Below are 16,517 nucleotides of genomic sequence, written 5' to 3' on the forward strand. Positions count from 1 at the left end.
CTCGACTTCTGCATCAGCCTCCTCACTGCCCTCCACACCATTTCTCCCCAAAACCAATTAGCCCACATCTCCCTACTCCTCAAAAACCTCCAATAGTTGGCTATCCACCCCCACTTTAAACTCCTTACCACTGATTTTAAGGCAGCTCTCGCCCTCCTACCTTACCTAGATGATCTCCTATCACTACCTAATCCACAACTTAAGTTCAAACACAAACCTACTCTCTGCACCTCGATTTTGCCTAACCTGCCCCCACATCCTCCCTCTGGTCTGGAACTCCCTCCTCATTTTCAAAATCACCCTAAAAATCATATATCTTCCAAGAGGCCTTCCCAACTAAGCCCTCATTTCCCCTCTCTTCCTTCCTCTCTGTATCAGCTATGCACTTGGCTGTGTACCCCTTTAGCCCTTTGAAACTCACCCCAGCCCCACAGCACTTACGCACAAATCCTCATAGTTTACTGTTTCCCTTATCTGAAATTTACTGCAATATCTATTTCCCTCTGATGACTAAAAGATCACTGTCGACAGGGATTGCATTTATCAACTTTATGACACTGTGTTTCCCCAAGCGATTAGTACAACGCTCTGCACACAGCACTTAATAAATACCGTTGATTTATTGATTTAAGTTGAGCGCTTACCACTGGCAAACTCCTGTACTAGCATTTGAGAGAATACAACAGAGTTGGCAGACATGATCCCTGCCCTCAAGGAGCTTACAACCTAGTGGAGGAGTCCGACATTAAGGCAAATTACAGATAGGGGAAGCAAAAGAGTATAACACTCTGTACATAAGTGGTGTGGGGATAGGGGTGGGGTAAGTATCCAAGTGCTTAGGAGATATGGAGGAGCAGCTGCATAGGTGACAAAGAGGGAAGAAGAATAGGGTGGGGAGTTGAGAGATTAGTCAGGGAAGGCTTCATGGAGGAGATGATTTTAACCTATTTGTTGCTATTGTTCTTGTCTGTCCGTCTCCTCCGATTAGACTGTAAGCCCGTCAAAGGGCAGGGACTGTCTCTATCTGTTACCGATTTGTACATTCCAGTGCTTAGTACAGTGTTTTGCACATAGTAAGCTCTCAATAAATACTATTGAATGAATGAATAGGACTTCAATAGTATTTATTGAGCGCTTACTTTGTGCAGAGCATTGTACTAAGCTCTTGGAGTGAACAAGTCGGCAACAGATAGAGACAGTCCCTGCCGTTTGACGGGCTTACAGTCTAATCGGGGGAGACAGGCAGACAAGAACAGTGGCAATAAATAGAGTCAAGGGGAAGAACATCTCGTAAAAACAATGGCAACTAAATAGAATCAGGGTGATGTACATCTCATTAAACAAAATAAACAAAATAAACAAAATAAATAGGGTGGTAAAGATATATACAGTCGAGACTTGGACTTGGAAGATGGGGAGAATGGAGGTCTGCTGGATGTGAAGAGAGAGGGAACGCAAGGTGGGAGGGAGGGAGGGAGGGAAGGCTTGAGCAAGGGGTCAATGACTGGTGTTAGAGGAGTGAAGTGTGCGGGCTGAGTAAATGCTGCCAATGGCGAAACAAATGTTTGATCTCATGACAAATGGCATATGTAGCAATGTTAAGATAGTCTTATTTAATTTAGAGTACTGGACTCTAATACCCTATGGCAGAGAGGCCTCCATATTGGAGCACCAACAGTGAAGAGCCACACAAGAGATGTGAAAAACTTCTCAGATGCCCTTTATCCTCGGAAATAGCAAACTTTTTACAAAGAATGGGGATAAGGGATACTCCTCAGATGAGGCACTTAAAAATAACCATGTCTAAATACATTCCAAAATATGTTGATTCTTTTAACCGTGAAGGAATTGATCATTCATTGCACAAAAACATTAATTTGACAATTCAATATGGCAGAATTGGGATAGATTAATAAATTCATTTGAGCTCATTTTGGCAGTGAAAATGTAAAGAAAAACTTTTTTAAAATTATAAAAAAAACCCGTGGGTAATCTAGTTTTTAACTTTAATTTTAAAAAGGAGGTTATAAATTGGGTTAAATGAGTAGAATCCTAAAAATCCACATCCTACTCATTTTGAAAGGAAGAGCTTTGTTGCATCTGAACAGTGCACTACCCCCTTCCCCTGCTTTTTTTTTTTTTAAAAAAAAAAAGAGTCATAAAGTTTTGGCCTAAAAAAATAGCATGGGAAAACAAAGGATCTATTGAGCAAAACAAATGACAGAAAAAAAACCCAGAAAATAGATTGATTTCTAGTTCTGTTAACAAAATAAAATGATTTCTCAAAATTCTATGCTTTGTTACTAAAAAAAAAAAACTGGTAAAAAAGTTTTAACTGGGGTTTTACTGATTAAGAAGGGAATGGGATACTGCTCTCATTTGCCAGAAGTTTCTGCTGTTACAACTTCAAAATATTTGGGCATAAAAAAACTGGAATAAGGACACTGTAATTTAAAAATCCTGAATCATTGTGCCAAAAAGGCTAGTCCAACAAAAATATCATCGCATCCAAAATAATAAAGATAGCAGAGACCTTTTCAGAATAAACTGCTCAAATAGCTGCAAGGAAAACTTGGCAGAGGAACTAAATGAAGATTTTTAAAAAAGCTCAACTGTAAAAAGATGGCATTTCTCTTTAACCTTTTCTATACAAACATTTCAATGTACTCTCTGGTTCTAGGGTACTTTCCCCATAACTGTGAAAGATCACACAACTGCTCCCTGTAGACAGGAGAAAACTTATAGGTGGGGAAATGGGGGCTCCTAAATACGTAAGCAGCGCTGTGCCATCCGAAGGGTGGTTCTGGGCAATAGTCCCGTGTCCTGGGATGCCCTCCCCTGCGTTTGGGGCTCTGGAGGGCTGTCACTGCTCTGGGAGCAATCGAGTGCTCAAATTCCTGGGGCCCCAGCTAACCGCCTCCCTGTCCCTCTACTCCACGGAGTGGCCAGCTCTTCAATCCCAGGTTCTCTGGGCATCCTTAAGATGCAGGACCTGGAGCTAGCTGGTGGACCTCTGGGAGGAGCAAGGAAACTGTACGAGAGCATCCACCTGGAAGTTGGGTGATGGGAACGGACACGACAACAGGAGAATTTAAGGACAGAAAGCACTTTGGGCAGCGCTCTGATACCACTGACGATGATGACAACGTCTGTCTCCTCATAACTTTACGCCCGCTGTGGGCAGGGAACGTGCCTACCGACTGTTGTAGTGTACTCTTCCTAATGCTTAGTACAATACTCTGCCCACAGGAAGCGCTCACTAAATACCACTGAGTGATTGAACTTCCCCATTTTAAATTTCCCTCTTCTCCTGATGTGGACTAACTGGTCCCTGCATCGGATGAGTGGTCCAGGTCCTGCACTCTGAAGGTGTCACATATTCAAGTGCTACAGCTGAGATGAAGAGCATCTCAATTTATGGTCTCCGTACCTGCTTTAGCCTTCTTTTTGTCTGTTTTAGTCTTCAAAGAGCTACACTTTTTGCATTGGCAACAGTTTAACTGCATTGGCAAAGAAGAAATGAAAACTAAGCTTTGATTTTTCAGAGTGGGTTCTTGTCAGTAATATGCTATGTACTATTAAATTCTTCAACGGTTTTCCTTACTTCAAACATTATAAGATTAGAAATATGGTCAAATATTAATTCAGAATAAGGGAGAGGGAAGAAAAGAAAGAAGTGAGGTTTTGATTAGTGGAAAACTGTAGATAGTTTTAAAACACCAAGTATAAATGGTTACTCATAATTAACTTCAACAAATATAGACTCAAATCAAAAATCAAAGTTTAAAATGTGGATGACCTCTGAAAGCAGAGATAGTGGGAAAAGACACCAATCAAAACCAGAGATATATTTAAATATCCATTTTAAGAACAAACTGTTCTAAATTATTTTTTTAATTGTGAAAAATCTGAGTCCTCAATTTACACCTAAATTTAGTGAGTTACTCAGTGACTCATAACCCAGTTTTACCCGACAGTGTTTCCTGAGAACATAACTACCCTTTTTACTCGGTTATACTGTACCAGTCACATGAGTTGTGACCATTCCCTTGAAATGCTTCTGAGAATCAAGAGATTGCTTTAATTAGGAAAAAATGCAATTTTGAGCATTCCAGAATTTCTGACCTTTTCTGATATTTACTATTCCTCAGCATTTCTTCATTTTCTAAGAAGGCTTTTTTTTTTTTTTAAAGCATGAAGGCAGCAACCTTTAAGTATAAAAAAGGACAGTGGCAAAATGCAAGGATACGTCTTCACCCTCTTTACAAAGTAAAAGATTCAAGACACAGACGGGCACTCTACACTTCCATTAGGTGGGAGCCACATTTACATCTGAAAGCTAGGGCTGCTTGCAATAGCAGATCCATAAGTACAGAGAAACAAGAAATCAAAACTGTTCAATTTCTTATACAGGGAAGGAAGTGCATGAGTTCAGACTGCTTCACTATATAAATTCAGTAAATCCCCGGTACTTTTAAACTGAAAAAAAAACAACTAAAAAAGAAATCTATCAAAATATTCTTACAGTTTTTTAATTTTACTGAAAAAGTCTTCAAATTTTATTTTACTATGTTTCACAATAAGAATTCACTGTATGTGATTACTTAAACAGTACATTCACTCAAAAGACACCTTTGGAGCACAGTGAGGTTTTCTCTCTGAGATTTAGGTGTCATTATGAAGTAAAAGCCAGGATGGAATCATTCAGTAGTATTTTAAAATTGATTTCAACAATCCATTCAGAACCACCGATGGAAAATATCAAAACCTGTCAACTTGTACTTCAAAAAAACCCAAAACCCTGTCATTTAATTAACTTTTTCATTTCACTCATATTCTGTGAGCTAACTTTCTAGATGACAAGTAAATTGCTCTGAAATCTATTAGCCCTAAGAAGCCCAGTTTGGATTAAACTAACGGAGGAACAAGTTTGTGATTATCAGTGGGTCAGATTTCTAAAACTCTACAGTTAATATGGAATTATAGTTTGTTAAGAGAGCACAATTTCCTGCTGAACAGCTCTCAACCCATATTCTGAAAAAGAGAACATTTAAAAGGTCCAGCCTATATTTCCTTAAAAATGTGTGGCTGGGGTCGAGTCATAATTACTTTTACCAAGCAGTGGTTTAATGGTTTCAAATTTAATCAATCAAGAAATGACTCATTTAAGTGCTTCTTATGTGCAGACACTGTACTAAGTGATTGGAAGAATACAATACGATAGAATTGGTGGACATGTCTGCCCACAAGAAGCTTACAGTCTAGAGGGGAAGACAGTAAAATACATCATGGATATGTTGATTGGTGCTGTGGGGCTGAGGGTGGGGTGAATATCAAAAGTGCTTCAAGTGTAGAGATCCAAGTGTATAGGTGATGCAGAAGGGAGAGGGAGTAGAGGGAAATGAGGGCTTAGTCAGGGAAGCTTCTTGGAGGAGATATAATATTAGTAAAGTTTTGAAGGATGAGAAGAGTGGAGATGTGTCGCATGTGAAGGGGAGGGAGTTCCAGGCCAGAGGGAGGACATGGGAAGGGAGTTGGCGGTGAGATAGATTCAATAGTATTTACTGAGTGCTTACTATGTGCAGAGCACTGTACTAAGCACTTGGAATGTACAATTCGAGATCGAGGTATGTTGATGTTGGAGGAGTGAGGTGCTCAGGCTGGGTTGATTACTCTATCAGCCTCCTTGTTGACCTAATGCCTCCTGCCTCCCACTCCACTGCATACTTATATTCTGCTGCCCAGGTCATTTTTCTACAAAAACATTCAGTCCAGGTTGTCCCACTCCTCAAGAGCCTTCAGTGGCTGACCATCCATATTAAACAGAAAATCCTCACCCTTGGTTTTCAAGCACTCTATCACCTCACCCCCTCCCACATCACCTTGCTACTCTCCTACTACAACCCAGCCCGCATACTTGGCTCCTCTAATGCCAACTTACTCACTTTACCTCAATCTTGTCTATCTCGCCGCCAACCTCTCACCCGCATCCTGCCTCTGGCCTCGTACACCCTTCCTCTTTATTTCCAAGAAACAAGAACTCTTCCCCCAGTTCAAAGCCTTATTGAAGGTGCATCTCCTCCAGGTGGTCTTCCCTGGAAGACTCATTTCCTCTCTTCCCACTCCCTTCTGCTTCGCCCTGACTTGCTCCCTTTAATAACCTCCACTCCCAGCCCCACAGCACTTAGGTATATATCCGTAATTTATTTATATTAATGTCTGTCTCCTCCTCTAGACTATCAACTCACTGAGGGCAGGGAATGTGTCTGTTATATTGTCGAGTTGTACTCTCCCAACTACTCTGTACAGTGCTCAGCCCGCAGTAAGCATTCAGTAGATACAATTGATTAGCCGTAGCTAGAAATCAGAGAGGTAAAATAGGAGAGGGTGAGCCGATTGGGCTCTTTAAAGCCGATGGTAAGGAGCTTCTGTGTGATACAGAGGTAGATGGGCAACCACTTGGAGATTCTTGACGAGTGGGAAGATATGGTCGGAATGTTTATTTTAGAAAAATGATCCAGGCAGCCAAGTGAAGTGGGGACTGGAGTGGGGAGAGACAGGAGGCAGGGAGGCCAGAGAGGAAGCCGATGCAATAGTCAAAGAGGGATAAATGATTCCAGCATTTGTGGTAGCGGTTTGGATGAAGAAGAAAGAGCAGATTTTAAGGATGTTGAGAAGATAGAACCGACAGGATTCGGAGGTAGATTGAATTCGTGGGTTGAATGGCACTTGAGTTGAGAATAACACCAAGGTTACAGGCTTCATGACAGGAAGGATAGTGTTGTCTACAAAGACAGTAAAGACAAAGGGGAGGACAGAATTTTGGTGGGAAGATGAGCAGTTCTGTTTTTCAGCCATGTTAAATATGAGGAGTAGCCCAGGTTACAACCTTTTCTTGAAATTATAATGATGAAATTTAAAGAAAATGCCAATGCCTCTTTGTCATTTTTTTCCAAGATTCTTCCCTTCTGCTTTAGCAAGAGCACCAATGTTTCTTTTAATAACTCTTCCATAAGGTCATCTTTTAAATGAATACCTTGCCCTACTCATAATGTAGCACATTTTGTAAGCTCCTTGTGGGGAGGGAACATGTCTACTAACAACTACATTGTACTCTCCCACGTGCTTGGTACAGTGCATTGCACACTGTAGGTGCTCAATAAATATGACTGATTTTTAATTCACTTGAGATATCATGTTTGATGTTTAAGAGTAAAGGTGTAGAGGCTGTTTCATTGAAAATCCTATGAGCCAATTAGAACCTTAATATCAAAGTTTGCCTCATCTAGTAAATCGACATTTCCAAATCTTTCTATAACTGAATCGGTCCACAAGCAAAAAATATGAATAAAATTGAAAATTATGGAAAAATCATCTGCCTAAACAATGATAAAAGGCAGATTAGTTGATGCAGAGTAAGATATAAACCGGCAGTCAACAAGTCACTACAGTAATAACACATTCTTTTTCAGGGATACTCTCAGGTGTGTTGAAGTGGGCTAATAATAATAATGGCATTTGGTAAGCGCTTACTACGTGTCAGGCACTCTTCTAAGTGCTGGCAACTGCATTAGATTACCTACTGTGTCCATTCCAGTAAGCAGTAGAGTTGTATGTTAAAGAATGGCTTCTAGGGGACTGAGTGAGGTGGAACCGGAGGAGGAGGGAGGAGAGGAAAGAGAGGAAGGAGGAAAAGAGTGAGGAGAAAAGAGGGGAGGTTAAGAGCTGAACCACCACACTAGCAAGTAGTTCCTATCAAACAATCTCTCCCTCTCCTGCTTCCAACTGAAAGCTCCACATCAGGCAATTTATTCGGACTTGCTCCATGTCCCCCAGCTTAAGAAGAGCCCGATCCCTCTGTCACATCATTCGTTAGTGACGACCAATATCCCAAGGAGTGTCAACCCAAAAGCGGCCCTTAGTATTTAGGTGTTTACATCCATCCTCGATAGTTATGCAGGCAAACTATATATCCACTTTTATATTTTGCTACTTCATCTTGGGATCAGTACTACTTTGTTAAGTTCTTTGCTCTTCCCATTGCTCCCACTACTAGCAAATATTTTTTGACCACCTTCCCCACTGCAATGAAAGTTTTCTGAGAACGGGGGATGAATGATTTGCTTCTGCTGTACTCTCCTAAGGCCTGCATTCAGTCGGCAAGCACTAAATACTGTTGACAGCTACAATGGTGTTAAAATGTTGAGAGCGGAACCAAACAGAAATTAGATATCAGAGACTTGCAGAACTTCCTCTGTGAGTTTCACCTAGTCGATTAGCTTCTCTTTCTCTTCAAATCTATGTTTCAACATTATTACACCTTGGTTTCTCTGACGCTGTCTCCTTCAAGTTCTTTTTTTCTGGCCACTTCTCAGTCTCTTTCACCAGCTCATCCTTACTACTGGATCCCCTTCTATTTTCCACTTACATCCACTCGGCTAGAGAACTCCTCCATTCCCACGGTTTCAACTACCATCCCTAGGCGAATGACTCCTAAATCTACCTCTCGAGATCCGATCCCTCTCCCAACATTTCCTCCTACTTTCATCTCTACTTGGATGTCTCACCGACACCCGCAAAACAGAACTCCTCATCTTCCCACCCGAATCCTCTCCTCTCCCACCACTGTCGACATAACCCTCCTCCTTGCCACACAGAGCTGCAACCTTGGCATTATCCTTGATTTAGCTCCCTCCTTCAAATCACACATTTGGACAGCACCAAATCCTGTCAACTCTATCTTCACAACAATTTCACAATATGCCTCCTCCTCCAAAAGTACCCCGCTGGTTCAAACACTTATCATAGCACATTTTGATTACCGCATCAACTTCCTCACTGATCTGGCCGCCTCCAGTCTCTCCCCACTCTAGTTCATACTTCACTCTGCTGCCCACCTCATTTTTTAAAACAAATTCTCATCACGTCTCCTCTCCCCATTCAAAAACCTCCAAACGCTGCCCATCTACTTCCACATCACACAGTAAGTGCTCACAATCAGCCTCACTGCATTCAATCAGCTCTCTTGCTCCTACTTAGCGGGGCTCCTCTCCCACTATAACTAGCCTCCACATTTTGCTCCTCTAAAACCAAATACTCACTGGGCCTTTCTTTCATTTCTGTTGCTGTACACTCCTTGCTCATCTCTTTCTTCTTATCTGGAATTCTCTTCCCCTTCATATCCGACAGCCCATCACTCTCCCCATTTTTGAATAATAATTGCGGTGTGTAAGTACTGTCTATGTGTATTGTACTAAGTGCCGGAGTTAATCCAAGATAATCAGGTTGGACACAGTCCCTCTCCCACCCGGGGCCTATCAGAATTACATCTCCTATAGGTAGCCCTTCCTAACTAATCTCTCACCTACCCATCCTATTTCCCCTCCCTATTCTATCACCTATGCTCTTGAGCCTATCTTCCCTAAACCCTAGCCAATCTGGCATCCTGGGTAAAAGAAACTGGCAAAATGATCTTGCAGGAGGAAGACACAAAGGAAATAATGTTGAGAATTGTTGTAACCTTAAATTAGAGGCATCTAGACTGTAAACTCAGGATGAGCAGGAAATGTGTCTGTTTACTGTTGTTCTCTCCCAAGCACTTAGTAAAGTGCTCTGCAAACAGTATGCACTTAGTAAATACGATTAAATGATGAATCTTCTTAAAATACCTAGAATGAGAAGCCTTAGCCGGGAGAGGGGACTCTGCTTGAATGCTTTGAAGAACAAAACACTCTGATTACCCATGTCTGCTAACAAACAATGTTTTAATCAGAGATACAGTTGACAAGAATGCAAAGAAGTAAATTCAAACAGATTTTTAACCACGAACTAAGGTTGACATCAGACGTAAACCAGAAAAATTTCAAAATACACCAACCCCTACAAAATTTATCAAATACCCTAACCCCTACTTTCCTGACCTACTTTCCCATCCTCATTACAGGAAACAGGTTTATTGAGAAGCCAGCTCTGATGGGCACCCAGAGATCTCAGAGGCAGTTCCAGATGATAATAATAATGTTGGTATTTGTTAAGCGTTTACTATGTGCAAAGCACTGTTCTAAGTGCTGGGGTAGATACAGGGTCATCAGGTTGTCCCACATGAGGCTCACAGTTAATCCCCATTTTACAGATGAGGGAACTGAGGCACAGAGAAGTGAAGTGACTTGCCCACAGTCACACAGCTGACAAGTGGCAGAGCGGGGATTCGAACCCATGACCTCGGACTCCCAAGCCCGGGCTCTTTCCACTGAGCCATGCTGCTTCTAGATCTTTCCCCCCCCATCAGAAGACCTGGGGCTTGGCTCCTTCGAGGATCACCCCTTATGAGGATGCAAAGAATGGTGATTCAGCCTCTTTGCCTCCTCCAGACATAATTCTTGCTTTCCTCCCCTGGTCAATTTGGACGCTCTGTAGAACTCTCACCAAAGATGCCAACAGAGGTCTGGTAGGATCCATCAACTGGCAGTATTTGTTGTGCACCAGCTGTACGCTAAGCACTGTAGTAAGTGTTCAGCAAGGTATAACAGATTCAGCAGACATCACCTCATATATAGATTTCCACTTGGCTCTGCACCCTTATTCACCCCTCCATCAGCCCCGCATCACTTTCGTAACATATGCCCACAATTTATTTATTTATATTAATGTCTGAATCCTCCTCTAGACTGTAAACTCACTGTGGGCAGAGACTGTGTTTTCCAACTCTGTTATACTGTACTCTCCCAAGGGCTTAGTACAGTGCTCTGCACACATTAAGAGCTCAAAAAATACGACTGAATGAATATAATTGACTCATTTTAAGTTACATTCTTTTTCTAGGCACAGAGGAAGAAATTATTAATAAGCATAATTTACTGGGATTGTTAATCAAAGTTTAGTTTAAAAAGATTACCCTGGGGCCATTTTTATTTTAGCAATCAATATTTCTTAATACATCCCACAGTTTAGCCAAATATACAATTACATTTCCTGGCTTCGCTTTGACCTTAATACTGCTACAATTCCATTCTCTAATAACACTCTTTCAAAGATAGAACAGGTAGCTTCGAAAAAGTAAAATGTAAATATTTTCTCTCCCTCAGCAATCGACATACACCACAGAACTTTGACACTTCTGTGGTTATTTCATACGACTTTCTTGAAAAAACAAAAGAATTTGTCAATTTCTCTACTTCCTCATTCCACCAAAAACCAAACATTTTCTGATCTTTGGGTCACATTTTGCGTTGCTGATCCTCACTCTACTTTATAACCACGAAAACAATGGGGCTTCCTTCACTACCCATAAGCGGCCCCATACCCCGCTGTAAATGGTCACCTTCATCTAGAGATGAATGTTCTTATCGACCATGAGATCCATTTACTAACCTTTTCAGGAGGTCATTCCAACAGTATTCCCTTTGAAAGGAATGAACTGCTGCTGCGGCTTCTTATAGTTTACAGAAAGCAAGGCTGGGTTTGGAGAGAATTTCCAAATGAAAGCCTCCATCTCCACCAAATAAAATAATTCAACCATGCTAACCAACGATAAGCAAATCTAATCTCCCTTAGGGGTGTAATTGTTGCTTCCTCGATAAAATAACCCAATAAAAAGTAGCAGCAACACACGGATGCAGGTCACGGAGATTGGAAGCTGAGCGGGAGTTGCATGGCACCTTCGGGTGGTTGGGCACTGAGGACGCTCCTGGCAATTTGGAGAGAAATTTGAGGCATTCTTTCTTTCCCAAGGATTCCCAGTTTTCCAAAGGGGAAAACGACCCGGAGAAAGGGGCCAGCCTGTTCTACTGATGTGTCCCATTCATTCAATCGTATTTACTGAGGCGGTTATTGTGTGCAGAACACTGCACTAAGCACTTGGAAAGTACAATTCAGCAATAGAGACAATCGCTGCCCACGGAGGGCTTAGAGTCTAGAAAGGGAGAGACAGACACCAAAACGAGCAAACAGGCATCAACTGCACCTCTAGAAATAGAATGATAGAGCTATACATATACCAAAACAAGTAAACAGGCATCAACTGCAATATAAATAGAATTATAGATCTATATACACATCAAAACAAGTATACAGGCATTAATATAAACAGAATGAGAGATATGTCCATAGATTCACAAGTGCTGTGGGGTGGGGAGAGGGTGTAGAGCAAAGGGAGGGAATCAGGGTGATAGAGAGGGGGGGCTGAGAAAAAGGGGGGCTTAGTCTGGGAAGGCCTCCTGGAGGAGGTGAGCCTTCAGGAAGGTTGGGCCTGGGGGATATGCTTGCTTTCTGCTGGAGGGATTTTTTTAGGGGGGGAGGGTGTTTTGGGGGGAAAGGGCCGAGCATGCCGGTATTATTATTATTATTATTTATTATTCCTGTTCCCTAGCTCTGCAGGGGAGGGGAAGGGGAGAAGGCAGTTCATTCATTTTTCATTCCTTCGTACTCATCGAGCACGTGCTGTGTGCAGAGCACTGAACTAAGCGTTTGGGAGAGGATGAGAAAAGAATCGACGAGACACAACTTTCATTCATTCGTACTCATTGAGCACTTGCTGTGTGCGAGGCACTGAACTCAGCGCTTGGGTGAGGACGATAAAACAACAGATCAGACACCTTCCCTGCTCAGATCTTGGCGCTCGGGGGACAGAGAGATGAAAGAGAGAAGCAGCAAGGCATAGTGGCTACAGCCCGGGCCTGGGAGGCAGAAGGTCATGGGTTCTAATCCCACCTGGGCTGCTTGTCTGCAGTGTAACCTTGGGCAAGTCACTTCACTTCCCTGGGCCTCAGTTCCCTCATCCGTAAAATGGGGAGACTGTGAGCCCCTCCATTGGGCAACCTGATTCCCTTGTAATAATAATAACGACAATAATGTTGGTATTTGTTAAGCGCTTACTATGTGCCGAGCACTGTTCTAAGCGCTGGGGTAGACACGGGGGAATGAGGTTGCCCCACGTGAGGCTCACAGTCTTCATCCCCATTTTACAGATGAGGGAAGTGAGGCACAGAGAAGTGAAGTGACTTGCCCAAGGTCACACAGCTGACAAGTGGCAGAGCCGGGATTAGAACCCACGACCTCTGACTCCCAAGCCCGGGCTCAATGTTGGTATTTGTTAAGCGCTTAAGAGCACTGCTCTAAGCGCTGGGGTAGATACAGGGTAATCAAGTTGTCCCACATGAGGCTCACAGTCTTCATGCCCATTTTACAGAGGAGGTAAATGAGGCACAGATCTCTCCCGGCGCTTAGAACAGTGCTTGGCACCTAGTAAGCGCTTAACAAATACTAACGTTATTATTCTTCTTCTTCTTCTTCCCTGGGCCTCAGTTCCCTCCTCTGCAAAATGGGGATGGAGAGGGAGAGCCCCACGGGGGACAGGGACTGCGTCCAACCCCTTTTGCCTGTAGGCACCCCGGCGCTTAGCACAGGGTGTGGCACATAGTTAAGGGCTTAACAAATGCCATCATCATTATCGTTATGAAATTCGCAATTTTAGTGGCTCGGCAGGTGGGGGGAGGGGAGAGAAGAGGTGTGGACCGGGCAGAGGGGGCGAAGAGCCCGAAACACTGGGGTCGGGGGGTGAGGGGGGCAGGGGGGTAGGGGGTCAGGATGGCAGGGTGGGAGAGGGTCAGGGGGACAGGATGGCAGGGTTGTTGGGGGACGGGGAGCAGAATGGCAGGATGGTAGGGGGTCAGGATGGCAGGGTGGTAGGGGGACAGGATGACAGGGTGGGAGAGGGTCGGGGGGCAGGATGGCAGGGTGGTAGAGGGTCAGGGGAGCAGAATGGCAGGGGGTCGGGGAGCAGGATGGCAGGGTGGTAGGGGGTCAGGGGATCAGGATGGCAGGATGGGAGAGGGTCAGGGGGCAGGATGGCAGGGTGGTAGGGGGACAGGATGGCAGGGTGGTAGGGGGACAGGATGGCAGGGTGGTAGGGGGTCAGGATGGCAGGGTGGTAGGGGGACAGGATGGCAGGGTGGTAGGGGGTCAGGATGGCAGGGTGGTAGGGGGACAGGGGAGCAGGACAGCAGGATGGCAGGGTGGTAGGGGGTCAGGGGAGCAGGATGGCAGGGGAGCAGGATGGCAGGGTGGGAGAGGGTCGGGGGGGCAGGATGGCAGGGTGGTAGGAGGTCAGGATGACAGGGTGGGAGAGGGTCAGGGGGCAGGATGGCAGGGTGATAGGGGGCCAGGGGAGCAAGGTAGCAGGATGGTAGGGGGTCAGGGGAGCAGGATGGCAGGGTGGTTGGCGTCAGGATGGCAGGAGTGGTAGGGGGTCAGGGGAGCAGGATGGCAGGGGAGCAGGATGGCAGGGTGGTAGGGGGTCAGGATGGCAGGGTGGGAGAGGGTCAAGGGGCAGGATGGCAGGGGAGCAGGATAGCAGGATGGGAGGGGGTCAGGGGAGCAGGATGGCAGGGTGGGAGAGGGGCAGGGGGGCAGGATGGCAGGGTGGGAGAGGAGCAGGGGGGCAGGATGGCAGGGGGGCCAAGAGGTCGGGGGGCCAAAGGGGCCGGAGGGCAAAGGGGCGAGGGGGCAGGGGGGCAGGGGGGCAAGGGGGGCAGGCGTGCAGGGGGTGAGGGAGCAGAGGAGGCAGGGGGTGAGGAGGGTGTCGGGGGGTGAGGGGAGCAGGAGGCGAGCGGAGGCAGGGGGGCAAGGGGGGCGGGGGGCAGGAGGCTGTCGGAGGGGGTTCAGGGCCGACCTGGAGGACTCGGCGACGAAGCTGCCCCCGTCGAGCAGCCGCATCTTGCAGAAGAGGATGCCGTTGACGAAGGGCACGGAGGACAGCTCGTCCAGCTCCAACTCCACCTTAAACTTGAACTTCTTCTTCTTCATCATCATGAAGGCCATGGGCCGGCGCCCCGACTCGACGGGCCGGGGGGAGGGGGAGGAGGAGGGGGACGGGAGAGGAGAGGGGGGCCGCCCCCGGCCTCGGCCCCGCCCCCGCCGCCGCCGCCCGGAGGCCCTCCGGGACACACGGCGCCACCCGCCCGGCCCGGGCCCACGCGCCCACTCGCACCGCCCGCCGCCCCAACAGCGCCCCTACAGGCCCAAGGCGGAGGCGCGCCAGGGGGGCGGGGCTGGGGAGGGGGGAGGGTGACGTCACGGGGCGAAGCCACGGCTTCGGCCGGCCGGGGAAGGGGGCGGGACCAGAGCGGGGGGCGGGGCCAAGGGCAGGGCGGATGACGTCCGGGGAGGGAGCGACGGCATTGGTCGGCCGAAGAAGGGGGCGGGACCAGAGCGGGGGGCGGGGCCAAAGGCAGGGCGGGTGACGTCAGGGGGCGGGGCCACAACGAGGACCGGTCGGGGAAGGGCAAGGGGGCGAGGCCAGGACGGGGAGAGGGCCGGGGATTCATTCATTCATTCATTCATTCATTCATTCATTCATTCAATAGTATTTATTGAGCGCTTACTATGTGCAGAGCACTGTTCTAAGCGCTGGGGTAGATACAGGGTAATTGCATTCATTCATTCATTCATTCATTCATTCATTCATTCAACAGTATTTATTGAGCGCTTCCTATGTGCAGAGCACTGTTCTAAGCGCTGGGGTAGATACAGGGTAATTGCATTCATTCATTCATTCATTCATTCATTCATTCAACAGTATTTATTGAGCGCTTCCTATGTGCAGAGCACTGTTCTAAGCGCTGGGGTAGATACAGGGTAATTGCATTCATTCATTCATTCATTCATTCAACAGTATTTATTGAGCGTTTACTATGTGCAGAGCACTGTTCTAAGCGCTGGGGTAGATACAGGGTAATTTCATTCATTCATTCATTCATTCATTCATTCATTCAACAGTATTTATTGAGCGTTTACTATGTGCAGAGCACTGTTCTAAGCGCTGGGGTAGATACAGGGTAATTGCATTCATTCAATAGTATTTATTGAGCGCTTACTATGTGCAGAGCACTGGACTAAGCGCTTGGAATGGACAAATCGGTAACAGATTGAGGCAGTCCCTGCCCACTGACGGCTTACAGTCTAATCGGGGGAGACGGACAGACAAAACCAATAGCAATAAATAGAATCAAGGGGATGAACATCTCATTAAAACAATAGCAATAGATAGAATGAAGGGGATAGGGCGGGTGATGTCAGGGGATGGGGTGGGCTCCGGCCCAAGCAATGACTCTCCTCTGGACAAACAAAATAATGATTATAATAATAATAATAGCATTTGTTAAGCACTTACTATGTGCAAAGCACTGTTCTAAATGCTGAAAATCCAATCTGAAATAACTCACCGAGCCCTCTGGACCATGAGCTCGTTGCGGGCGGGGACACGTGTCTGTTGGTAGGCTGTACTCTCCCAAGCGCTTAGTACAGTGCTCTGCACCCAGTAAGGGCTCAGGATCGACGATTGAATGAATGAATGACCTCCGCAATGCAGGGATAACCATTCGTTCTTTCATTCAACCGTACTGAGCGCTTATCAGGTGCAGAGCACTGGGCTGAAAGCTTGGAAAGGACAATTCGGCAACAAATAGAGACCATCCCTGCCCAAGAACGGCTCTCAGTCTAGAAGAATAATGATGGTAATG

The 16,517-nt window shown here is 45.7% G+C and overlaps 1 protein-coding gene across 3 annotated transcripts in view; it reads right to left on the reverse strand.

Annotated features, from left to right (window-relative positions):
• Positions 1 to 16,517, reverse strand: part of FAM102B (family with sequence similarity 102 member B) — a 116,667-nt gene that overhangs the window by 58,120 nt on the left and 42,030 nt on the right. For 2 of the 3 annotated variants that reach the window (XR_005659960.1, XM_029062030.2), the window contains exon 1: positions 14,669 to 14,844. The exons of the other annotated variant lie outside the window; for it this stretch is intronic. Coding sequence is in view for 1 of the 2 variants with exons in the window: in XM_029062030.2 (XP_028917863.1) it covers positions 14,669 to 14,817 (149 nt within the window). In the remaining variant the exon portion in view is untranslated. Of the gene's footprint in view, positions 1 to 14,668; positions 14,845 to 16,517 lie in introns of those variants that run through there. 3 annotated transcript variants of the gene reach the window in all.

The sequence above is a fragment of the Ornithorhynchus anatinus genome, chromosome 4, assembly GCF_004115215.2.
Source record: "Ornithorhynchus anatinus isolate Pmale09 chromosome 4, mOrnAna1.pri.v4, whole genome shotgun sequence".
Taxonomy (NCBI): Eukaryota; Metazoa; Chordata; class Mammalia; order Monotremata; family Ornithorhynchidae; genus Ornithorhynchus; species Ornithorhynchus anatinus.